The sequence below is a fragment of the Hakea prostrata genome, chromosome 4 (genome assembly GCF_041222555.1).
Source record: "Hakea prostrata isolate BN-2017 chromosome 4, UWA_Hpros_2, whole genome shotgun sequence".
Lineage (NCBI taxonomy): Eukaryota > Viridiplantae > Streptophyta > Magnoliopsida > Proteales > Proteaceae > Hakea > Hakea prostrata.
Genome location: NC_142603.1, coordinates 46,632,989 through 46,659,806, shown reverse-complemented (window position 1 = coordinate 46,659,806; position 26,818 = coordinate 46,632,989). Strand labels below are relative to the sequence as shown.

General features: G+C 38.9%; 1 protein-coding gene across 2 annotated transcripts in view; it reads left to right on the top strand.

The window, feature by feature from the left end:
• Positions 1-9,989: 9,989 nt before the first annotated feature.
• Positions 9,990-26,818, top strand: part of NRPA1 (nuclear RNA polymerase A1) — a 66,688-nt gene continuing 49,859 nt past the window's right edge. Inside the window, exons 1-7 of one of the 2 annotated variants that reach the window (XM_089153223.1) lie at positions 9,990-10,499; positions 10,900-11,011; positions 11,320-11,489; positions 20,478-20,637; positions 20,756-21,031; positions 23,127-23,303; positions 23,453-23,632. In XM_089153223.1, coding sequence (XP_089009349.1) covers positions 10,994-11,011; positions 11,320-11,489; positions 20,478-20,637; positions 20,756-21,031; positions 23,127-23,303; positions 23,453-23,632 — 981 coding nt within the window. In that variant the 5' untranslated portion in view covers positions 9,990-10,499; positions 10,900-10,993. Of the gene's footprint in view, positions 10,505-10,899; positions 11,012-11,319; positions 11,490-20,477; positions 20,638-20,755; positions 21,032-23,126; positions 23,304-23,452; positions 23,633-26,818 lie in introns of both variants that reach the window. The other variant, XM_089153221.1, reaches the window with a different exon arrangement.

Genomic DNA, 26,818 nt, shown 5'->3' with positions numbered 1-26,818 from the left:
ATTTTATAAATTCAAATATTTTACAAAATTCCTTTTTCCCTTTTTCTGGGAACTTATTTTGGTTTCGAAAGACCAACAAAAAACCAATCCCTTTATAATCCCAATAGGGTGAGATCAGCTTTCTTTCTTTTAGTGAGAAAATAAAGTGCATTCATTAGAAATTGTGCATACAACTACAATAGGTAGCAAGGTTTTCCTATGAGTTGCATCTGAAGTACTAGGGGTAAGATCTAACAAGCATTGTAGAGAGCATGGGATTACAGTAAAACATTTTGGCAAAATTCATCGAATTCGACAGAGGGTGAACTGAGAAACTTACGTGAAAATGAAATTGCAAAATAAGAGATGACTGGCCTAGTCGCTGAAAAATTGATTACTGGTTCATGCCCTCCCTTTCGAATTCAAGGAAACCTGAGGTGGATCAAGAACCGCTGCTGCTTGTAGTCTCGAAGAAGAAAAGGATTTTCAGCAAATCAAGATCCCAATTTTTGTATGCCAACTTCACCATTGAGAAATCCCTACCCGCTTGTGCTCTTCTTCTCCCTTTCTTCGTCATCTATCTCTACGGCTCTACCTCTCTGGCAATAGTCACGGGCTCCTCTGTCTGTCTCAGCCTCCGCCTCCGATGTCGGCGATCTACTCAAGTTCACTTGCTCGGAACTCCATCTGAAATGTCGACAAAAAAATCGACAATGGGTATGAGAACCTGTACAAGACCAAAATAATAACATCAATAATCAATAAAAAGGACAAAACCAAACTTGGTCTAAAAACAATAAATCATAAAACAGGAAACCCAGAAATCCTATTGTGATATAATTACAATAATCTACATTCAACAGTGAAAGGTGATTAGTGAAAGTAAATCTCAAACTAAAATTACAAAACTAACCTTAAATACAGTATGAACACGGTACGAAAAAGGTATTCGGTATGGTTTGGTATTTGGTAATTCGGTACGGTATACGGTATGTACTGACGGTATACCGTCTAAAACCAAAACCGTACTATACCAAATTCCAAAAAACGGTTTCGGTATATACGGTACCGAATTTGAATCAATACCGTATGGTGCGATTTTAAACGGTATGGTTAAATGGTTTTGGTACCGTATTGACACCCTTACTGAATAATGTCTCTTCCTTTCTCGTTGTTGTCGTTAAAATAAGGGAGAGAAGTAGCGTTGCGAACCAGAGTGAGAAGCCGACAAGGAGGCTTGAGAAGCTGCCGTTCGGAGTTGAGAAGAATTTTTGCAGGAAATGAGAGCTTGAGTTAGGGTTTGAGAGAGTTTGAAAGGGGTTTTTATAAATTAGTGTGTATTTACTATTGTACCCCCATCTTAATTTTAAAATTTCTAAGTATACCCCCGCAAAAATGAGGAGAATGAATTCTTACTTATAGTACTTAATGGACAAAAATTCCATTAGGGCCTGTTTGGTTACATGAATCTAGAGATTTCAAATCTCTGGATTCATGAATGTGAGAATAACCCGGGGTAAAAACTCTAGATTCAGAAACCGATCACGTTTAGGTAAAAGGGAATCGAGATTTATGGGTAAGGGGTGAAATCCGAGATTTCAAAAGCTATACAATTGTACATTCACAAAAATCATGGCGATCAAATAAATTTTTAGGATGAATTCACAGATTTCATTCCACAACCAAACACTTAATTTTATAAATTATAACTCCATAGATTTGAAGTCTATAGATTTGAAATCTCTGGATATTTGAAATCTCCAGACTCATGTAACCAAACAGGCCCTTATGGATTTTGGAGGTTTTTCTATTATTTTAAATAAAAATAAAAATAATAATAAATACCAAACAATTTAAAATATAAAAAAAAATCTCATAATAGAGAATGAGAATTGATATAAAAAAGAGCCTAAAAGAATATCATTATTGAAACCATTTTTATGAAAAATAGCAAACTGGTTGGTAACTACAATTAGATTTTGTTATGTATTGGAAAATGGGTTTTTTTTTTTTGGTATGTGACTATGTGAGTAATTCATTCAATCAAAAGGGGAGCCGTGAAGGGGCCGAGGAAACAAGGAAACATAATTCCTGAATCCAAGGAGAGGAGCAAGGCCAAATCGTCATACACGAGATAGACGTGGCACTCCGAGCAAAAGCATCTACTACACAATTGATGCCTCTTGAAATGAAAGTAAAGGAAACAGTTAAAAACGAATTTCCTAGCCTTCTAACATCAAAGATCAACACTAGAAGATTAGAAGGGATGGGCCTCTCATGATCTGGTAAGTATTGAATTACTGAATTGCAATTGCTTTCCACGCTCAGGTGGTCATAACCTTCACCGATCGCGTGGAGTATTCCATTACGAATTGCCAAAGCTTCTCCAATTTCAGCAGATGGGAAGGATAAGGGATCCAAGACTGCTGTTACTGGGTTGCCATAGTAATCACGGATAATGTAGCCAATCCCACTTTTCATTGAGTTGGGGTGTATATTGGAAAATAGGTTGGTTGTTATGTTAGAATAACTTTTTAGATTTTGTAGTTATGTAGCGTTAATAGTACCATTGTAATCCTTTTTTATTTTCACTTATTAATACATACAATCTTTTACCTTTTAAAAAGATGTTTTCTTGTAGAAATTTGGATAACTCAAACAGCCAAGGCTGCATTTTCCAGGTCCAACTATGATTATGTAGCTTTCAACTTCACAGGCAACTATATTTTTTGTCATAATTTTGTATGCACTCCACCATATCTGTTCTTTTACATATTTTTAGACTTGGAGGAAAAAAAAGAAGAGCTCTGGTTTCATATTGTTATGTTTTTTTTATTAAAATCTATATTAAGTTTCAAAATTAATTTTTGTATTTCTTTTATTTTAATTGTTTTATTAGTGTGTGGGACCCATGAGTAAAGAAAGGCCCTTCATGACCTTGTTTATGAGGTTCTTGATGACATTGATCATGTGTCTCAAAGGTCATGATCATGGTGATGAGGTGGGCTTACTTGTAGGGTGTAATTTACTCAAATACTAACTATTGACCTTCAATTCTCATTTCAACTTCCTCACACTTACATTATTTGTGTTACAAAGTTAATTTCTTTCTTTGAGTTGGTTTAAGTGTTGTGTTGTAGCTTTTGGCTCCTTGAAGAGACTAGAGAACTACCTCATCTTCTAGTTGGATGTTGTTTTATCTTAGAGGTGGTGGTGCGAATAACCCTTTGTAGTAGAATGCATCAGTTACCTTAAAGACAACACTCAAGGTGTGACTCAACCTCATTAATCGGTGGTTCGTTTGATTGCAACATCAAACTCTCCGGATTGGCTAAGGATCTTCATCTTTCTATTGTATTACAATTTCAGTATTGTCTTTTGTAGAATTTGTAATACAATTACCCCAACACATAGTTTTGAGAAGAGTTTGTGGCAACTAGTGTTGGCCAATAGCACCAAATAGACATAAGGTGATGATAAAGAACCTTTTGAGCCATGGATTTTGATTATAGATAAAAAAAAATTATCATGCACACTTGAATGTTGAGAAGTATCGTGATTGTCTTACTGTTCTGATGATGTTTCAACATGGATTGGTTCCTGAATTATTACATAGCATCTAATATAGACTTTTTAAAATTAAGTTCAAGATAAGGATGTAACTAATGTCAAATGATATACTTCACCCAATAGGATAAAGTCAAAGCATAGAAACCCATGACCAAAAAAATGTTTTTTTAGCAGTTCTTATATCATTTTTTTTAGTCAGGGAAGTTCCAGGTGGGTTGATGATTGCTACATGTATAGATTTAAGAGATGGCTTTGTTCTAATGGATATATGAGCACTAACATGGTGTGCATTTACAGGATGTCAACGTCTAATGTTAACGATCGTTCAATATTAATGTATCTAAGGTTTACCAATACAAAATGCAAATGTGAGAAGTGAGCCCCTATTAGGATTGTAACAAAATCATTGCATTTAAACTATGTAATCTACCATGGTAGTAGTGAAATTTTTCCTTTGATCTCTTGTGTTAGGTGTAATAACTATGGTTGCAACGAAATATTTTCCTTTGATCTATTGCTATCACTATTTTGATTACAACTTTGAAACGTGTTTTAATATAAATACTTCATAATTATAATTTACTGAAATTAATTGTAGATCTTTATTAACATGGATGACGAACACCTTAGGAGACAGAGGCAAAGAAAGCCGTGATATTTGTCATTATGAGTGTCGCCTTAGCAGTGGAAAAAATGAGGGAAAATTACTTGATTAGCTAGTTTTAAGTTTTCATTTACAAAAGTAACCACTCAAAGTTTCACTTAACAAAACTAGCTAAAACTGAGTTTGGATTTAAAAAACTAGCCAAAATAGTTATTTTTCATCCATTTGGACATTTTTACCCCTAAAATTAATCATAACAATATAGGGGTAAAAATGTCCAAAGGGAATGAAAAATTAGTGATTTTTTCCTTTTGAACAAAATAGTGATTTTCCCTTTTTAATGTGGTTAATTTTAGGGGTTAAAAATGTCAAAAGAATGAACTTACTATTTTGGCTAGTTTTGTAAACCCAAACTTAGTTTTAACCAGTTTTGTCAAGTGAAACATTGAGTCAATGAGTGGTTATTTTTGTAAAAGAAAACCTAAAAGTGGCTAATCATGTAATTTTCCCCAAAAATTAAGACATTATTTCTACATGGAGCTCCATACCAGGGCGAGACTCTTCATGGCCAATTAGAGACACATAGAATTATTTGGGTATCTAATAGTACTTGCCGACAGCAAATTAGGTTTAGTATAAAGGCATTCTTCAGCTTGTGTCAATTGGTGAGGGATAGAGGTCTCATGTTTGATAATAGGTTCCTCAATTTAGATGAGCAAATAGTGATGTTTTTTATAGTACTTGACCTTAACCATTTGAATCATGACCTTGCTAATCATTTTATTCATTCCGGTGAGACCGTGAGTCGACACTTCAACTCCATTTTGGATGCAATAATAAAATTGTATCTAAAACTATGGAAGCCTCTATGCATGAGGGAGAACATAGCTAAATATTTTACTTTCTTCAAGGATTGCATTGGTGTCATAGATGGATCACTTGTCCCCGCAATGATAGTGGTGGACGAGCAAAAAAGGTATTGGGATAGGAAGGGAAATATTACTCAAAATATCTTAGATGCGTGCTATCACAATCACAAGTTCACCTATATCCTAGTTAGTTGGGAAGGTTCAACTTCATACCCAAGAGTTTTGGAAGATGCCCTACATAGAGAAGGAGTAGGTCAACTAACACTACCTAAAGGGAAATTCTTTATTCTAATGCTGGTTTTCCTAATCGAAGGGGCTTCTTAAGATCATATCGATTTACTTGATACCATTTGAAAGAATGGAGGGATTATCATGAATCGCCAAAAAATTTGAAAGAACTGTTTAAGTTGAGACATTCTTCTGCGCAAAATGTCATTGAACAAACATTTGGTTTGTTGAAGAGGCATTTTAAGATTTTGAGGGTCCAAGCGGAATACTCCTTCAGAGCACAAGTTTACAATCAAGTACCCCTTTGCTATTTTCAAAAAGCAGCAAATTGACTACCAATTGATGGACCAAATCGAAAATAATCACAATAAAGCTCAAAAATAGATAAATACTGTAAGAAAGAATTCGGGTTTGTCCCACGCATTCATGTAAATAATATTATAGCTTGAACAAGTGCTTACTTTTAAAAATTCCCTCTTACACAAAGAAAGAAGAAAATGAACCAATATCTAACTACCAAAGCTTATTACTTACCATAGGAGGCATTGCACCTAATTCCTAATCACACTTAAGACCCCAAACCACCAAACTGAAGAAGAGAAAATTACAATGAAGTGATGGAACTCAAACTATTATTGCTAATGATGCACAAACATATGACTGTGGTTTCAAGTTTCACCTAGAAAACTCTGAGAGGAAACCATGAATTGGACTCTTGTGGGAGATAGTTGTGGTAGTCTAGTAGGGCGAGTGGGCGGTGGGGTTGGAGGAAAAGGAAGAAAGGGCAGGGGGTAGAAGGGGCAAAGAAGAAGAAAAACAAAGAAGAAGACGAGGTGGAGGCTACTACTTTCTACTATAGGAGCAGCTAAAGAGAGGGAGGCTACTAGTTTGCAACTTGTAGCGAGAAAGATGAGTTATGGGGGTTCCACCTTTGCCAAAAAAATACATATATTTTTTTGGAAATTTTAGCATCATTCTTGAGTTACCTTTCAAAATTGGGAAAAGTTTAGAGATACCTCAAAATATATAGTGAAAATCACAGAGACCCTGTTAGTCTATTCCAAAAAAAAATCACAAACACTCCAAAATTATATCAAGTTGGTTTAGACTCCCCAAAACATCTCTTAAATTGGCATAATGGTACATTATGTTATCAATTCCGTTAAGTCATGGTTAGATAATTTCATAATTCCTAAATTACACTTAATGATGTGTGACTTTACAATATTATCCTTGACCACTTGCCTCTAATAGTTGTGGATTTTGATGGATTTTTATCCAGTCCTCCCAGATGTGAAACAATGTCCAAGCAACAAAACCATTATTGATATTCTAAACTGACCATCCCAAACTCCATCCTATAAGATTTCTCCACTACTTAGAGACATACTGCATCATGTAGCCATGTCATTTGTAGATGTTACGTTCATTCATATAGACAGAGAAGACTACTTTGCAGCAGATGTGCTAGCCAAGCTAGTAGCTAAAACTCAAGAATATTTTTATGTATCTAAACACCTACCCCTGCTTCCTCTATTGGGCAATCTTAATGCTAGATTCCTTTGCTTGTAATTTACACTGAGGTTTTGATCTTCATCAACAGAGTTTTTTTACACGTGAGTCCTTTTAGTAGAGTATAAACTAATGTTGGATCCCCTTAGTGTATAAATTACGTTTGCAACCCAATGCAACTAATGCCGTCTCTTACTGTTAAAAATTTTCAAATGTGAAAGCTAGAGGGACTAAAATACCCTCTAGGTTATTTAACACATATGATATGACTAAAATACCCCCGATATCTTGTCATTATCAATCGTATAGGTGGGTGAAGGAACTTCTTCCTTCATGCTACCAGAATATCATCGAAAACCACCCTACAGGAACCACCATACTTACCCATTAGCTTTGGGATCCCTCTCTGATCTTTGAATTGGATTAATTTCTCCCACTTCTCACAAATTAGGGCTCCTTGATACGCAAGATACATCTTAGAAAGCTTTTGCCTAGTTCTTTTAAGATTGGAATACAATAACTTCAAGCCAACTCTTTCTGAAGACTCGGTTAATTAGTGGAGATAATTCAGAGAGGAGATTTTGATCGATCAGTCTTTTAATCAAAGAGGCAATGACTTGGCTATAGCCGTACATGTACACGAACTGGATCAAATTAGATTCTCTTCCCTCCCAATTAATTGGGTTTCAGTGAATTGTTGAATTATATATTGTACATCTTATAGGAAATAATCCGTCAAGAATTAAAAAATTCATGAGTTGCCATGGTTATAAGAACATGTTGCTTCGTAATTAACCATCAAATATAAATTAACAATTTATATTTTAGAATCATTAGTAAAAATACTGGAATCCTAAAGCTACTGGGTAAGTATGGTGGGTTTTTTTTCTTATTTCTTTTGCGGGGTGATGTCCAATAATGGTTTTGACATGGTGAAGGAAGAAAATGAGTGAAGGTGAAACCTGTCCATATAGTTGATAACAATAGGGTATTGGGAATATTTTAGTCATATTATATATATTAAACAATCTAAGGGTATTTTGGTCTTTTCAAGTTTTAAAATTTTGAAAAGAAATTTAAAAAACATTGTTAGTTTTTTTTAGGACCCAAATGAAATTATTTATTTATCTTTTTTAATCCCAGCTATTAGATCTTGACTTCAACACGTGTCACACATTTGTAAGTTCAGATAAGAATCACATCACGTCTATTAAACCCCGAAAAATAACCCCCAAGGAGCCTTGTCCCCGAGACAAACGGAAATATTCGGCACAGAAAACCACATGAAAGAACCAAGGGCAAGAGGGTTTGTTGCTTTGAAACTGAAGCTAAAGCCATGAAGGGGAGGGCGGTACGCCACCCCGCGGGATTTGACCAGACGGGCAACCAGTGGATAGGAGTCCCCACATATCAATAAAGCAAGGCGCCCACCTAATTTCCGGAACTAGAGGATTGAGCAGGGGGCCCCAGCCACCCTCCCGCAGGAAACCCCGGACCCAAGAGATAGGACCTGAACCTCAAGGGGACAAATGCAAGAATGACGAAACTCCACAGCAGATGATACGCTCGAGAGCGGAGAAGGAGGACATCGCATTAAATGTGCGGACTTCTCGAATCACGGGACAAGAAAAATTTGAAAAAGTGGGCTTTAGAGAAATGTGGGGGCACGGGGAATCAAAACAAATGTAAAATCGAACTAAAAAAGACGATACCGGGAACCAACTGCAAGGGAGAGGAAAGGTTAAGAACAGCCCAACGGGAAGCAGGCAAGATTGCACGGAAGCGAACACCCCGGGGAGGAAGCCAAAGCCGCACCCCGACACAGCGACCCGATCCAAGAGTTAAAACGGACCAAGTGCGAAACGGCGGGAAACCTAATAAGAGAGACAGAACCAATCCCGGGAAAAAGTGCAACCAAGAGTAGGAGGCGGGAGGAAACGAGGACACAACCTCAGCGGGGATGGCGATTAACAATGAACCCAACACGGGCAGCAACCGAAAGCAAAATACCCAAAACAGTGATGATCCAAGAGAGAAAAAGCGGATCGTGGACATGGAAAAGATGGACACCACAAAGAACAAATGGTGAGAAAGGTGGAAAGGTAAGACAGCCGGGACCAGGAGGCCACGGAGATACCAACACACCAAAGAAAACGGCCAGACCGGGGAATGGGAAATGTTGAGAACGGGAGACTCACAACAACAAACGAAAACAGAAACGAAACTCGGCCGGATGGGACAACGGGCCAAGGCGAGCGCAGGGGGGCAAGCAGGAAACAAAAACCCAAGGCAAAAGAGACCGGGGGAGACGGAACGCACACCCAAAAAAAGCGGCGCGGAAGCGGGGCACCGAAGAGGTACCAAAGGGGAACGAACCGGAAGGGCAACAAGGGAGACGGTTGGCAGCCCAGGAATGGACCAAAAGGGGGGGGGGGAGCGATGGATAAGAGAACAGACAAGCAACCACCAGGGAGAGGCAACACGAGCAGACAAAGAAGAAACAGGGAAATAATACAATGTTATATTTGGAAAGAGAGAAAAGGGTACAAAAACAAAACAACAACAACAAACGGAAAGATGGGAAAGAAAGGGGAACAAAACAGATGAGGCGGAAGGGGCGAGAAGATGAGCAGATGGAAATGATTGCATATCAAAACAACACCACAGGGGGGACAACAAACAGAACGACGGATGGGTTTGGGGATGAGATAGAGGAAAACGGGACAACAAGGAGAAGGCAAGAGAGAAAGCATGTTAGGGGCAACAAGAAGGCAACGAAGGCAACACCACCAAGGAACGGAAATGGTGTTGAATGAGCAACAAACGGCAAGCACGACAAAACGATAGATTGACAACAATGGAGCAACGACAAACCCAACACCGGCGAAGGGGAGGCCAGGCAAGATTAGAGGGCGACGAACCACTATAAGTAATAATTTCATTTGCTATGATCAAAAAAAAAAAAAAAAAAAAGGCATGTGGTAAAGGACAATATTGTAAAGTCACACGTCGATGATGAGGGTAATCTATAAACTTTGAAAATATACAATCATGACTTGATGCAATTACTAAACAAAATGCACCATTATGGTAATTTAAGAGACATTTTAAGATGGTATAATTTTGGCGTGTGTGATTTTTTTTTTGGATAATTGGGTCTATGTGACTTTCGCTATATATTCTGGGCGTTTCTCAAATTTTCCCAAATTTTAAAGGTAGCTCAAGGGTGGCGCTCAAATTTCCAAAAGAAATAGACATCTAGGTTCGGTACGCCTTGCGAGCTTTAGAAGGGTTAAACGAGGGTTTATTTGCAGGCGGAAGCCCCAGAGCTCATATTTCTTGCTACGAGTTGCAGACCGGTAGCCTCCCCCTCTTCTGCTGCTGCTCCGACGGTAGAAAGTAGTAGCCTCCACCTCTTCTTCTTCTTCTGCCCTTTCTTCCTCCTCCTCCTCCAACCCCACCGCCCACCGCCCACTTGCCCTGCTAGGCTGCCCCGACGGTAGAAAGTAGTAGCCTCCACCTCTTCTTCTTCTTCTGCCCTTTCTTCCTCCTCCTCCTCCAACCCCACCGCCCACCGCCCACTTGCCCTGCTAGGCTGCCCCAACTGTCTCACACTATCCATTCTCATTCCTCACGTCAAAACCCTTAACCTCAGCTCTGCCTGCGGTGATTGCGACAGCAATTTCGGTTACTTTGCCTGCTGAAGTATCTTTCTCTGGCCACCCTTGTTCCAGAAAGTAAGGTATTTCGTTCGAATATAGGAATTCCTGATGTTGGACCCTCTAGTATTTTGTTTTTATGTTTTTCATTCTTCTGTGCGTGCAGATTATGGAAAACAGAGATTTTTCCTGCTTTATGACTTATACCGATGGAAATAAGGATATAAATATAATTTCATTGTAATATAAAAATTCTCATAATGCACCTTCGTGGTATTTTGTGTAACTTCTCATGCTTTGGTGTGTCTCGACTATAGAGAAAGTAGAGACTTTTCCAGCTTGGTTTCTTGCTTTAAATGTCTAAATTAAAATTAGTTGCTTGAGCATCTGCTACTTCCCTTTGGTAGGAGAATTTCGTATTTGGTTGAATTCTGTTTGAGATCATGGATTTCTAATTTTTATTGATGATGAAAAATAGGTACAGAAACCCTGTGCTCTTTGTGTGTACCCTGGTGGAATCCGTAGGACAGATTCTGAGAGTTGCAACTTAAATATTCGAAAAGGGAAAAGAGATGGCTCACTCTGCAGAGGTCTGTTTTTCTCCTCTTTTGTCTTCTATATTTCATTTGCACATGTCATTGCTTCTTGGTTACTGCCTAACTCCAGGAGATAAATGTAACTTAGTAAAGGAATAATTTTAAACTTTTACTGTCACTAGACATGGAATATAAATAGGGCACTTGTTGAACTTAACATTTCTTTCGATGTTTGTTTGAACTCTCCTCTGGTCATACACTTTTCTGGATTGGCATAAAGATTGTCACACTTCTATTAGCTCTGATTTTTGACTCATATGGTAGGTTTTCTTTGAATTGTTCTAATTATTGTTTTGTCACAGGGAGCTACTGAGTCTGTGGAGGGAGTTCATTTCAGCTTTTATACCGATGAGGAAGTTAGAAATCTCAGTGTTAAGAAGATTACAAATCCTATTCTGCTTGATGGTGTGGAGAGACCTATGCCTGATGGACTGTATGATCCAGCATTAGGCCCATTGGATGAAAGGACGCCGTAAGTCATTGCGAACTGTTGTGTACTGCATATTATTGTCTTTGAAAATTCTTAGTTTTGGCTTGGAAGTTCTTATTTCTGGCTTGAAAGTTCTTATTTGTGGCCAAGGATACATGGGCTTTTTCCTGTGGTACCAACATGTTTGATTTCCATGTATTGGTGAATTTGAATAGTGTTGCCATTAAAACATTTACTTGTCTGAGTAAGAGTGTAAGTTAGGGTAGCTAGTGAGTTTCTCCCCCTTTCTCTAAACAGACTACAGAGCATAACGTAATTGAAGAAGTATTTAGTGTGAGGATACAGAAAACGGAGTTTCTTCCATCCATTGCTTGTCTACGTAAACCTCATAAGGGGGAGCTCTTACTGCTGCTAAATTGGCCGGTTGCTGCTGGTCAAATCATCGACTGATCCCACATTTTTACAGCAAAAATCTAGGTGGGTGCATGCCCATTTAATCTGTGAAGTTATAGGCCAACTTACTAAGTTTAATCTAGCAGAACTAGTGGTTATTAATATTTTTGTTTGGGAAATGGTTGGTTCCTGATTTTTTTCAGTTTGTGGAAAATAATGTCAAAGAAGGGTAGAATATAGCTATTCAAGGAAGGGGAAATGCTAATGAAACGATCCACAAGTGGCCAAGACATTGTTGGTGAGGAGAACAAAGCTGAAGCTATGGGTTAGAATGATATTCTATTTCCAGAAAATAATTCTGAGGTTGTGAACTCTTTGGTTTGCTTAATGTCAAGGAATCTCATGTCTTGGTGGCCTTAGATGTCCAGAGAGCTGTGTCGGACACCCGGTTTCTGTTTTTCTCATTTATAGGAATCTGACAGTAATCATAGGTGGGAATTGATAGTGTCGGTGTATGTAGACTCCAGGACATTTTGTTTCTTGTTATTAAGAGTTTAGATAGTTCTAATTTTAGTTTCTCATATCTTAGGAAGTAATTGTGTTAGTTTAGAAAGTCTTTTGGCCTTCAATATACCCATGCCTGTTTCCCAAATGGTTGTGTTTGATTGCAGGACAGGCATCAGGTGCTGATAGATAGAGTTTGAGTGATGGTAGGTGGTTGAATGGGCCTAGGAATTACTGTACTGCTTATTCACTTGTTCCTCCTCTTATTCATTGTGTCCTTTAATGAGGTATTCAAGCATGTTATCCCTTTGCAAGCCTATATATGCCTGATGGTTTGTTATTGGTCTGTTTTGTGTGCCTTATCTACTTTTTTATGATATGATGCAGAGTGGTAGACAAGGAATAAGCAACTCGATGTCCATGAACACTTATTTGAGTAAGGACTTGGTTTTGGAGCCCAAATTAGTGGTTCTAAAGTTGGACTGGGATCCCACTGAATTAGTTCTTTTTTTTTCTTTTGCTGGTTGAAGTTGAAGCCAGGTTTTGGACTAAAATAAAACTGCTACATGTACTGAGGTCTTGTTGAGATGCCAAGATATTCAAGATAAGAAGTTGTAAGCCATCTTGTCATTGAATCCCTAAAAAGCAAGATACTACTGAGTTCTTGGTGAGTTCGCGATCAATTGAAAGGAAGCATCCACCATTGGCTCATGGTGCATGTGAAAAGGCTGTAGGTGCATAAGTTTCCATCATGATGAATGATGCCTTTTTGTTTTTCTAACCACGTGAAAGTTGATAATGAATTAAGAGGACTCAAAGACTTCTCAATGAGCACCATTTCAATACGATGAAATGAAGAATTAGATGACTACACAATCCTCAAGTGAATACTGAGATATATATATATATATATCTTTGTTATCATCTCCACCACAAACCAAGGGACAACTGAGATCTCAGTTTGGGAGGCCAATTCATCTTCCCAAAAAACCAGTTTGAACTGAAATCCCCCTTAGTTGCTGCACTTTTTTGGTGAAATCAAAGCTAGATTTGGGTGGGAAACATAAACTTGCGCACACATCGAGATATTACCGAGATATCACTGATATATCATCTGGATATCCAAGATATAAATCTTATGACATCTCATCTGAGAATCTCAAAAATAAGAGAGGAGATATTATGGAGGTCTTGGCAGCATCTTGTACTATCTGAACAATCTGGCAAGCTTTCCACTAGGGAACTGAAGTCTAACCTGAACACAGAAGAGTCCATGGCTTGTAGAGAAAATGATACTCAAGTCTAATACTTATTGGTGACCCCAGTAATAAACTCAATCCCATTAACAATAGTGGTTGAATTGTAATTTTGGGAAACACAAGAGGAACATCCCAGTTAGAGGAAGGGGTAAACTTGGAAATTAAGAAAAAAAGCCAGTTTTATTTCTAAGGTGGAAATAACAGACATCGGAGAGAGTAATAGTGGGAATCTCAAACCATTGGACTGTCACCAGCATCTTGTTGGCCTTGAGTTTATGCATGGATCTTCATTGGGAGTATATCTGTTTTAGCTTCTAGGGTATATGATAGTGACTGGAATTACCCTCAATCCTGTCAAATTGTTGAGAAAGCATAAGGCTGTTGTTTTGAAGAATTAGAATTCCATCAACTAATCCTAGTACTTAAGCAGAGAAATACCTAAATAGAGAAGCTGTAGTTGTTATGGGACTAGCAAAGAAATTGGCTAAGCAAGTTGATGTAAAATAGGTGCTGTTTCATTGTTGGAATGGGAACAAGTAGAAACCAAGTGGCACTCATCTGAGGCTGTGGTCTTGCTATCCTGGGATTGAGTTGTAGTGCTACACTGCAGCTGTCCTGTTTTTGGTATATGACTTCTGTACATGGACCTCCAGTAACAAAACGGTGTTCTTAAGAAGCAGTCATGATGTGCATTGATGTCCACCTTTGGAAAAATCAACCACCCATCTAAAAGTTTGTTGTTGCTCCTGAACCAATACATTTTGAAGGTAGAGAAGTATGGGACACTGCTGTTAAGATGAATTGGTGTGTGAAGATAAAGTGAGGTTTTCAGTGGTGTAGGACTGGGGGGTCAAGCAACTCCTCTTAATCTTTAATGAGAAAAGTTGTACCTTTTCAGATATTGTATCCTTCGCAAATCTTCTTCTTGTGATCTTGTTGGATTCTATTAGGAGTCTAATAAGAGTTTGTTAGGAGTTAAATTAGAGTTTGCATTCATGTAAACTTCTATTCCTTGTAATAGTCTACTTTCCACTTTATTATAAATAAAGGGCTTGAGATCATGGATCAATAAGCCATTCTACTACAATCGTTTCTTTCAACATGGCATCAGAGCCTAAGTTCGATTGAAGAATTTTTTCCTTCTGCAAAACCCATCGCAGATTTTTTTGCAGATTTTCTCTTTCTTCTGCTACCGTAAAACCCATCGCAGTTGCAGAATTTTCTGCAACTGTAATACCATCGTAGAGCTCTTTCTTCTTGCAACAATTGCAGAACTTTTTCTACAACCATCGCAGGATTTTTCTGCAACTATCGCAGACATTCAAATTCCTCTTTTTTTCTGCAACTCGCAGATATTCAAATTCAGAAATTTTCTGCACCTATCGATTCTTCAGTTTTGGACAGAAATCCGCCACTGCAAGAACAAGAAAAAGGAGGGAAAGAAGAAGAGAAGAGGAACCCTGCTTATACCATCAACGCTGCATCTCTTATCGAGCCAGATGCCATCGAAATTCCCTGAATTTTTTTTCACCCATCGTTTTTTTCTGGCATACCATCACCGCTGCATCTGCGCCCATCGCAAACCCTCGCAACCCATCTTTTTTTTTTTCTCTGTTCTTCAGTACCCACTGCACTACAATGGGTTCGATTAGGGAAGACCAGGAAGAAAAGGAAAGAAGAAGAGAAGAAAGAGAAGAAACACCACCATCGCTTTCGCTGCTTGCTTGCCGTCTCTCCAGCTTTTGGGACTTCAAGAAGAAGAAGAGAAAACGAATCAGATTGAACCAGGTAAACAATAAATCTTGGTCGAACCATATTTTGGTTCTCTCCAACTTTAGACCATATTTTGGTTCTCTCTGAATTTAGACCAAACTAGACCATTGCATATTTGGCCAAACCATATTGTTTCTTATAATCTGCTATTCTGTTAAAAAAAAAAAAAAAAGGGAAATTTTTTTTTGTCTTACATTGTTTGGCTATTGCATTCTGCGACGTTTTAGTTTTTTTTCAAAAGGTGAAGACTTAAGAATTGCACACACTTTTTTCAACATGACCACTATCGATGGTACTACTGCTCCCACTGGATCCGAATATTTTCCCACTCTTCATTCTCTTTCGGTAAGATTTGACGGTACAAATTATTTGATCTGGTCTCGATCTGCTTACCGACTATTCGCTGGAAGAGGACTAGTTAGATACATTACGGGCATCACTATCAAACCCACTACCGCAGGTGTTTTACAGGATAAATGGATATCAAATGATTCTCTTATTATGTCATTCCTTTTGAATTCCATGCATCCAAATATTGCCCGGGGTTACCTATTACTTAATACTGCAGCCCAAATCTGGAAGGCTACTATTGAAACATATGGACAATTGGGGAATGGTGCACAGGTTTATGAGCTACGAAAGAAGCTTCATGAGACTACCCAAAAGGAACTAACTGTGGCCCATTATTATGCTGAGTTGCGATCTCTTTTGCAAGAGTTGGATCATTATGGGGATTATCACCCCCACTAATCCAGATGATGTGGCGACATATAAGAAGTACATTGATAAGATTCGAGTATATGACTTCTTGGCAGGTTTGAACGTGGAGTACGATCAGATCAGAGTGCAAGTCTTAAGTCATTCTCCCTTTCCTACATTAGAACAGTCTTATGCTCTTGTTCAGTGTGAGGAAAGTCGTCGATTAGTCATGCTTTATACTCCTATTATGGAGAAATCAGCTTTAAAGTCTGTTCGCACTAAATCTGATCCGGCTAAGGAGATTGTGAAGTGTGAGCACTGTCACAAACCATATCATACCAAGGAAAATTGTTGGAAACTGCATGGGAAGCCTGCTGATTTTGAGCAAAAACGAGCACAAAGACAGGGAAAACAAAAGGCTAATCTTTCTGAGACAGTTTCCACCACACCCTCTGCAGACGTTGGTTTTTCGCAGGAGGAGTTCGCTACTCTGCGACGTATTATGCAGTCTTCTACTGCCGGTACAGCCTCGACCACTGCTTCCTCTAATACTCCTACCAACTCCTACCATACTTCAGGATCTGGTCCCGGGGAAGGAGATTGGTCGTGGTAAATGGACTTTATTTGCTCGAGCCGATTGGAGGATCTACTTTTGCTTTGACTACATCTTCTAATCCGGTCCATTCGGTAATATCAAACCTTCATCAGTGGCACCGTAGGCTCGGTCAACCCCCTTTCAAATTTTGTCATTTTCTCTAGATTTGTTTTCCTGATACTTTTATCTTACCATTACAATTTCTTCCTTTCCAAGTTTCCTCATTGGAATTTCCTTTGTTATTATCTTCCCACGTGTAACGCTACACGCGAGGGGGAGATTGAAGATATCTACAATTCAAAGCCTTTCATGTAGACTTCCTTATGTAGAATTTGATCTTTGTTACCTTTGAAAGTTTGTCCCTTACCTTCGCAATCTTCCACTTTGGAGATCTAACATTGCTATAGAGCTATCTTTCTGACTGTTCAGAACTTGATCTCTGTTAACCCTGGAGATTTGCCCCTTAACTTGACATCTTCCCTTCGGAGATCTAACCTTGCAAAAGGCTTGTCGTTTGACCTTTGCAGAACTTGATCTCTATTACCTTTGGAGATTGTCACTTATCTTGACAAATTTTCCCCTACCTTTGGAGATTGTCCCTTGGCAAACTTTCCCTTTAAAGATCTAACATTGCTACAAATCAAAACTTTCACTTTGGCTGTTTTACCCTAGCTATTGTTACCCCAAAAATATATTTTCCCTCAGATTTGTGCAGAAATTTAGTCTTCTCAACATTTGAAGATTCTACTTTTTTACTTGGGCGTTCTTCCTTGGAGACATAAAGTTGCAGTAAATATGAGGACAAATCAAATGGAAGTCTATAAGGCAGACGTAATCTATAAGTTTGAAGATCAAATTGCAGATGTTTACCTGGACAGATGTTTTATACTTTTTTGGTCAAGTTGGACATGTGTGATATCCATGCCTCAACTTGAGGGGGAGTGTTGGATTCTATTAGGAGTCTAATAAGAGTTTGTATAGGAGTTAAATTAGAGTTTGCATTCATGTAAACTTCTATTCCTTGTAATAGTCTACTTTCCACTTTATTATAAATAAAGGGCTTGAGATCATGGATCAACAAGCCATTCTACTACAAGCGTTTCTTTCAACAGATCTCTTCTTTTGATTCACAACTCTTTCAATCTCAGAATAAAGTTTTACTTGGATTTTTTTTTGTTCCTTCACAAGGGGTGCCATGACCCATTCTAAGAGTTTCTGCCTGCGTCCAGAATCTGTGATGTTGGAACTATCATTCTTCATTAGTAGCCCTCCCTTCCTCGTTTTGGTCTCAAAATTGAGTAGTGAATTGATGTAGGAGATAACTTGTTCTTTTTGTTGTCTATGGGCTTCTATCAGAGGCTGTAGAATGGATTTGTTTCCGTGGTGTATCTCAGAGAATAGAAGCCAATGTATTCTGTAGGTGCATTTACCCGTATTGGGGAATATTTGGAATATAAAAACTGTCAGTAATTTCCCAGTTTGATCCTCACGATTTCTTTCAACTTCTTTTATGATGACTTTCTCATTACATTTCTTAACAAAGCAAATGCAAAGCAACAAGGAAATATTTACCACAGAGAGACCCAGTAATTGCAGTGGATTTCAGTTGTGTACTTCCGAACTCAGCCAGCGGATTCGTCAGCTTTTGGAATCCCCGTCCTACCACCTGCTGCAATGATTCACCCCCTTGGCTGGTTGTGGCACCCACCCAGCCCCATGCTTCACTTTGCCTTCTCCCTCTGCGACTGTCTATCCCAAACCTTGGTTGAGTGCACCACCTTACCTTTTCACCTCATGAATTCTGATCCTCTTACCTGTGCAGCAGAGGGAATACTCCAGCCAGAATCCAGTCCTCTTGTCTGCCGGAGTTGCCCACTTTCACCAGTGGCAATAGCTCCACTTTTGGAGTTCCAAAATATTGTTTTGAGGAAGGAGGGAGGAAGTTAGAGGGGCATTGATAATTTTCCTTTCTTTATCCCTCTTATAGAGATTCCCTTTCGTCACATTGGTTTTCCCTTTCGCAGAGTTGTCCCTGGATCTTTTCCTTGTACTCAAGCCTTAGATTTCAAAACCCAGAACCTGTCTGATTCTGCACTCTGATGCTTAATCTGATTCTAACTTCAACTATGGAGTGGTGAAAGATTCCATGCTGTTTGAGTGAGATACGATACACAATTACTTTCGGGGGTCATATTACTGTTAGAGGGTAGCTCAGATGTTGGCGTTGATAATTTGCCTTTCTTTATCCCTCTAACAGAGACTCCCTTTCACCACTTTGGGTTTCGGGGCTCATATTACTATTAGAGAGGATAACTCAGATGTTGTCGTTGGTAATTTGTCTTTCGTTATCCCTCTAACAGAGATTCCCTTTTATCACATTGGGTTTCCCTTTTGCAGAGTTGTCCCAGGATATTCTCTTTGTACTCAAACCCTAGATTTTAGAACCCAGAACCTGTCTGATTCTGCGTTCTGATGCTTAATCTGATTCTAACTTCAACTATGGGGTGCTGGAAGATTCCATGCTGTTTGAGTGAAATATGATACATAATGCGTTGGAGGTTGCTATGCACCTCTGACACACAGTTTCTAAGAGTTAGGTGATCCAAGGCATTGGAAAAACCGGGGGGGGGGGTTAAAAAAACTAAAGCAATGCCAACAATGCCCCCCTGCCCTTCCAATGAAGGGTGCCTAGATGCCTTGGTGATACTTGACAACTATACTCTGACGGAGGTGTCATTCCTTCCTGTCACATGGCATTGTCAACTGCCAAGTAAATTTTGTGGACGTGTCCATGTATCGTCTGACCATGGGCTAATTATCAGCTCAGTCCAATATTCTGTGTGTTGGAATTGGGTACTGAGAGCTGCTGTAGAAACTCACTCATATTTGAAGAACAAAAACTGTTGAGGAAATAATGGGAATATCCCCCTATGGCTCATGGTGGCCTAGATAGTTGCGATTGGCAACCAAATTTTGGCATTTTGCCTACCCTGGGGAGCTACTTGTTTGTCCTGTTGACATACATTGTGGTGTTTCCTTCCTAGCAGCCCAGGCTTTTGGATCAGTGGTATAAATGGTGTCAGCTACGAAGTTAGGTGTTTGATCCCTAGTGTTTATCAGGCAGTTTGGTATTGATCCTTGTGTCTTTTTCGCTTGTTGCCATGTATTGGTGTCACATGTAGACCTGTACCTGTATGTTGCATGGGCAACTTTGTGAGGAAGTGTGGATATAATTAGGTATGTGTCCTTGGTAACAGCTTGAGCTTTCTTAGTAAGCAATTGTAACATATCCAACTGAGGGAACCTTAAGGCGACTAGACCTTTTTGAAATAATAAAAAAGGTAAGAATTTTCACCCATGTGGTGATACTGATGAAGGAGGCTTGTTTGCTTGAGTATACTTTTGTTAACGTTATTGTTATTGTTATTGTTCTTTTTTGGCATTTGTAAAATTTTCTATGTGGATTTACTCTCGTAGCTGTATGTTCCATACTTCCCTTCTAGATAATAAATACAAGTTCCTTTGCCATAAATAAGAAGTGGTTTATTGAGGTGGAAAACATCGTACAGTTGTCAGTACTGAGCCTCTTTTGTGCACTGTCCTGATTATTTTGGATAAAAGTGTTAATTGCAATAGCAACTGGGGCTTTGTTTTCTTTCTCTGTCTGCTAAACAAATTGATCATTTTGTTATGTGGAAATTTGTTTTATTGCATTTCAGTTGGTTCGGTCGTCATCTTTTAGTGATTTTTTTTTAATATTTTAAATAATCGATGTCGAATTGTGGTGGAAACTTTGTTTTTATGCAGTTGTAGGTCATGTGGCCAGCGTTCATTTCATTGTCCCGGTCACTGTGGTCATATTGACCTTTTAGTACCGGTCTACAATCCCTTACTATTCAAAACTCTTCTTGACATTCTCAGAAGGGCTTGTGTATTTTGTCATCATTTTAAGATAACAAGTAAAGCGGTAACCTTTTTGTACCCTTCCTAACCTGACTATATTTCTTTAATATTTATTCTACAAAATTATACCATGACTCTATATTCTGATTATTTTTATTGCAATGTTTGATTTGCTTTTCTAGGTCAACATTTTTGCTACTCGACTGGAGCTGATAATGAAGGGTGACATTGTTAATGCTAAAAGATTGGATCTCGACAATATCGAGCCCCATGAGACATCTCCTGAGGCAAATAATCACAACTTGAAGCATTGGCAAGGACACAAATGGACTTCTCTTCAGCATAATGAGGCAATGTCTGTTTTGAGCAATTTCATCAAACAGAAGCCTAAAAAATGTCAGAACTGTCAGGCCAACAATCCTACACTCACTTCTCCTACTTCTGGATGGATTCAAACGGTATGGGCCATTGGTGGCATTCTCTAAATCAGTTGACCTTCTTGTGGTTGGTTGTTTTAACTAGTAGAATTCCGTATGCACGTTGATATCCAACTAGGTCTTGTGCATGAATCATTTGATGTCCTTGCTTTCTTCAAAATTTGATGATTACCGATTTTTGTTTGTTCTGAGAAGGGCGGGCCTGGCGCAATGGTGGAGTCTCTCCATTGTGCGCTGGAGGTCGCGGGTTCGAATCAGCCTCTCTGCAAAAAAAGCAGGGGTAAGGCCTGCCTAGAAAGTCCCTTCCCCAGACCCCACAGTGTGGGAGCTTCGGCACTGGGTACGCCCTTTTCTGAGAACATCCAAAGCTTACTAGCATTAATGGTCTCCCTGGTTTGTTACATGGTACCAGTAGATGCATAGAGCTTTTTATTTCCTTGATTGTGGTCTTTGTCTATCATTTGTGTCTCTTTTCTATGTTTTGTGGCATATGGAACGTCAGAGCTTAATTTGTTGGTCATAATTATAGATGTCTGTTATGATGGAAGAGCAATTAGTGGACCTTGATGTAGTTCATTCAAAATTCAATCATCTAGATTAAGTTTGCATGTTTTCAGGTGGACTTCAATTAATTCCTTTCTTATAGTAGGAGCTGGAGGTAGTAGGATATGTTGGGTTTCTATTACATGATAAAATTTTTAGATGGGAATTGCCATTGGCTAGCTCGCAACATGTTGCTTTTTGGAAGCCTTGAAAATTTAAGATAAGGCTGTACAAGGTTTAATGGGCTTGGAAGTGAATGATATGCTTTAATGTGGTTTGGGGATGTAAATTTCTGCTGTATGAACTAAATTTGTTGCAGTATTGCGAATTTTGTTGTGACTTGAATATTTGGTAACACAATACAAAATTTTATTCACGCGGATGGGGAAACTCTAAATTGGGACCATATGTGGATGTTTATCCTTGGTTCAATAGCGCAATGAAACTGCTTGCTCTGAACTGCCATAAATGATGTGTCTTACCCAATTTTGTTTGGCCCAGTGAGAGTGAACAACTGGTCTTGTTAGTGGTTGTCATTGTAGAAATTAAGTGATATACTGTGAAGGCATGCCTAGAGAATGCCTTGATCTCCAAAGCATTTGCCTTTTGTGCTCCCTGTCTTAGACAAATTGCCTCGATGCGTAGGTGATGCCTTAACAACTACTGCTTGGTATAAATTCTTCCAGTATGTATCTGGTATCCTTTATTCTGAATTAGCACCAGAACACCTAAATTGCATTTGAGATCTAGGCATCCTCTAGGCTTTGAACCAGGTGCTTTGGACGTGTTGACAACTATTGTGTGATGTTATGTTCTTCCAGAATATTTCTTGTGTTTGTTGGTTCTGCATGCACAAAAGAACGTCTGACTTGCAATGGAGCACATCAGGTCATTTTTGTGTTAACTCAGAACAAGTGGATGCTGAAGAGCAGGAAAATTGGATTGAAAAAAAAAGGTGCTCCACTTGAGTAGAATTTGATTTTCGTTAAAAAACATGGGTAACAGAATAATGCAAAGACAGTCATTTGGTACTCAAGAAAGGATTTGGGCTATCTGTATAGAAGGGAGTAAGTCTTAAGTGGTGATACAATAAAGTTCTGACAGAAATACTCCTGAAGAATAGAAATCAAAGTTGTTGCCGCAGTATCAGCTGCTAGAGGAGGGAAAAAACAAATCAAGGTGTCAAGATGTTTCCTAGGTGTCAGCAATGGTGCCCGTCCAGCTACAGGTGTCAGTGCCTGGAGGAAAATGACTGAAACAACTATAACTGGCCCACAACCCCCGTGAAATCATTGAGAATAAGCATTTGTCTATGAGTTTGGAAGCTATGATTTGGAAGCTTATGATATTTAATCTGTTTTGTGTTTTGTCTTGTTCTAAATTCATTTGGCATTGCCTGATAATAGTTTTGTTTGTTTTTGTTCACATACTTGGACTGTGTTTTGTTCTTGTGTACACCTTATAAGTTGTGTTCATTGATATTCTTAGTGGTTAAATTGGCTTATGTTTCTTATATTCTTATCGTTTCAAATTCTTTTGGTTCTTATGATGTTATTTTCGATTAATTTTGTAGAGAATGACAGACAATGATATTAGAAGGAATACATTGAGAGGGCACAAGATGAGCCATACATTTAATACTGGAGGGAAACAGAGATCTGTAACTGGTGAGGTGGAAGATGCTAATGATTTACCTGCCGAGTTCTTTAAGCAGAAGAACTTTTCTTCTGGAATCTTCTTACCATCAGATGTATGATTCTTATTAATCTTTTACAAGGAACAATAATAATTTGCTTGCTGCACTTTTTCTAGTTTGTTCTTAGTTAAATTGATCCTAATCTTTTTAGTGCTGATCTTTACCTCTATAATGAAATAAGATCATGCCTTTTTGTACCACAGGTGAAAGACATTTTAAAGCTTTTATGGGAGAATGAGGCTCGGCTTTGCACTCTTATATGTGACATTCAGCAGGAGAGTTTGCAAATTTCTGGGAAGCAATCTAATTACTCAATTTTTTTTATTAAGGACCTTCTTGTTTCTCCAACCAAGTTCCGCCCACCGTCCAAGGGTGCTGATTCTGTGAGTGATATCAATCATCAAATTTTCGGGAGTTTTTTCAGTTTTAGTTTTTTCTTGGTGTTCCATTTTTCTCTTTGGATTGGTTCATTGGGAAACTTGTTTATGAAGTTATGCAGTACCTTATTCTTTTGCTATAATTTCTTCATCAAGCTTTGGCCTCAAGTTCAATGTCGTCAGAGGATGTGTTGTTTTATAGGTTATAAGTACTAGAGTCCTTGACTTAGATAACTTTTGATACCCCATATTTTGTATTTGTTTGCGGTTTCCCCAAAAGACTCGTAGTTCACAATCCTCCCCCCTTTGCATCCAACAAAGAGAGATCTTTTTGGTTTTCTCTCTCACTAACTCAGTTTTCCCCCCTCCAAGTTTTAAAGTATAATGTTGTAAGTGAAGTTTAGGGTATACTGGATATATTTATAATTTCGTAGTGTTTTGGTGGTCGACCTGTATAATTTAGTAGTGTTTTGGTGGTCGGCCTATAATTACTTCCCTTCTCTTATTGTAGATAGAACGTGGCTGGGGCTCTCTTAAGATGCAAGTTATTATTTTCCAAAGTCTCTTTCATCGTGGTTTAGGAGTAGGAACCATTCTCAAGATTCTTGCCCGAAACCTACACCTTGCCACCACCCCCACCACTCTCTCTCTCTTCCCCCCCACCTCTAGTTTCACATATCAGCTTCTCAACTTCTTCTCTTCCGACCCTCCTCTCTTGTTTTACTTGCTTAAAAGCTTACCTAGACTACCATGGTTCTTCCCCTTACTTATTGGGTTTTGAATCTATTAAAATAATGATCTGAGTGATGTAACCAGGGGCAGTAGGCCCAAGAAGGCCCTAAGTTTGCATCCAAAACGGCCCCCTGAGCTTGTGGTAACCAGGCTGGCCAAATGCCCAATGGGGGTATTTTGTCAATTTTCATGCCCCCTTGGGTGTCCTAAGGATAGCTAGATTCCCTGTCTCATAAGGAGTCTAGAGCTATCATATTTTCTTTAATTGTTCATTTCATGGTTAAGATAATTGGAAGCTGTAGTTGGAATCTATTTGCAAGATTTTGTCTAGATAATTAGCATTTTATTTTGTTATTTTGTGGTTCTAGTTAGTTGGCAATTAGTTAGTGTTTACAAGTGTTTTGTGGATTTTTTTTTGGTTGGTGTGGTTACAAGTAGTTGAATCCAATTAGGTTTTCAAGATTGAGTCCAATTCTAATTTCTTTAATGTAAGGTTATATATAGTCCCCCGGCCCCCTTGTAAAGAACATTATTGAAGATTAATAAAAATTGAAGGCTTGGAGTCGTGCAAAGCTACCCATAACCTGGGCTGAATAGTTTCCTGAATTTCCAGCATTGTTCCTGGTATTCACTTTCTCCAACTCAAGCGCACCAGCAGCCTCCTAAACCAGTAAGTGCATCCCAGCCCCCCCCCCCGGGGGGGGACATGCAAGGATCCCCACCCTTCTCCCTTCCATCACAAGACTCCCCCACCTGTTCGCCTTCTATCGCAGACCCTTACAACCTCTCCGCTTACCCTGCGGCATCCCCAAGAACCCTCCCCCACCCCTCCCAAACCCTGCGATGCCCTCTTCAGCCCCTCTCAATTCCCCCTTATTCTTGCCTTTTCTTGATCTTGTGCTGGCATTAGAGAAGAAAGAAAAAAGGGAAAGAAAAGAAAATAAAGAAAAGAAAATTAAGAAGAAAGAAAGAACGAATGATAGAAATAAATAAAGAAAGAAAATTAGAAAAGACCAAAAAAAAGGAACAACAACAATAAGCCTTGTCCCAACTAAATGGGGTTGGCTACATGGATTCTTGCCCTTCAATTAGTTCTGTTCGAGGCCATGCTAGATACAAGGCCTAAGCTATACATATCCTTTCTCACCACTTCTCCTAAGGTTATCTTAGGTTTACCCCTAGCTCTTCTAGTTCCTTCAATATGGATTATATAACTTCTCCGTACAGGGGCATTTATAGGTCTTCGTTGAACGTGGCCGTGCCACCTCAAACGACTTTCTCGAAGCTTATCACTTATGGGAGCAACTCCCAGAAAAAAAGGAATAAAGAAAGAAATAGGCACGATCAAGATTCTGGAAAGACTTCCAAGAACCTCACCTACCTAGCCGCAAGCTTCCCTATCCCCCTTCTGCATCCCATCCCACAAGTTGTTTTCCCTCCAAAGTTTCAACTCATTAGGGTTTGTTAAAACCCTAATTATTTCAGTCCACCTGCCCATCTTAATTTGTTACTTCCCTAACCTTCGCATAACCAAGATGCACAATTCTTCAGCCCATCCAAGGTTTTGTTAACCTAAAGGTCCTAAACTTAGCCAAATTTCTCTCCAAAACCATCCCATAGGAAGACCCATAATTTTCCACAATCCAAACACCATACCCAGACCATCCCATAGTAAAGAGAGATCCTGAAGGTCAATCCAGTCCTTGTGTTACATCACTGAGAGACCCTTCTCAAAGAGTCAATTTCATGTTAGGGTTTTGATATTGTCATGAGAACCAGATCTAGGACCACCCAAAGAGAGCCCGGGGGGTTTACTAGTACCTTGCGACCCTACTAGCAAGTAGTAACCCAAACTATTTCGTCCAAGCCTAGGGGTGTTTTGGTAATTTTACAGTTTTCAGCTGAGTCCAAATTACAGTTTAGTTGGGTCGAGTAAGTTTCTGGGACCCTATATCTATTTATTTATATATTTTTTTTAATTTGAGTATTTGTCAAGTTAGTATAGATTCCTAGTTAGGGTATTTGTCAAGGATTCCGTATCTACTCTAAGAATTCAAATTTGATTCTCTGGGGTGAGATATGAAGGTTCCTTCTGGGAGTTAAAAGTCTTTAGTCAATTAGGAGGTTTAATTTGAATTGTCCTGCAAGTTAGAGTCCTGGTGTGATTTCCTTTAAAAGGCTATAAATAAGGTACTCTACAATTTAACAAGCAGATTTTGTTTTATGAATAAAATTGAGAGTCGAAGGAAGCAATCAGCCGGAAGTCGTGGGTTCCTTTAGGGTGTGGCATTTTAGAGAAGAAAAGTTCATATTCTAGCTACCATCCCTACTCCCTTAAGTAAGTACTACATCCCCTCCAATCCTGGCCCGATTCCCTCTTCTCCTGTCTCAATCCTACGATCCCCTCAAACCTCTTTCGTAGATCTTCATCCTCCTTCAACCTGTAACTATGTCCGATGG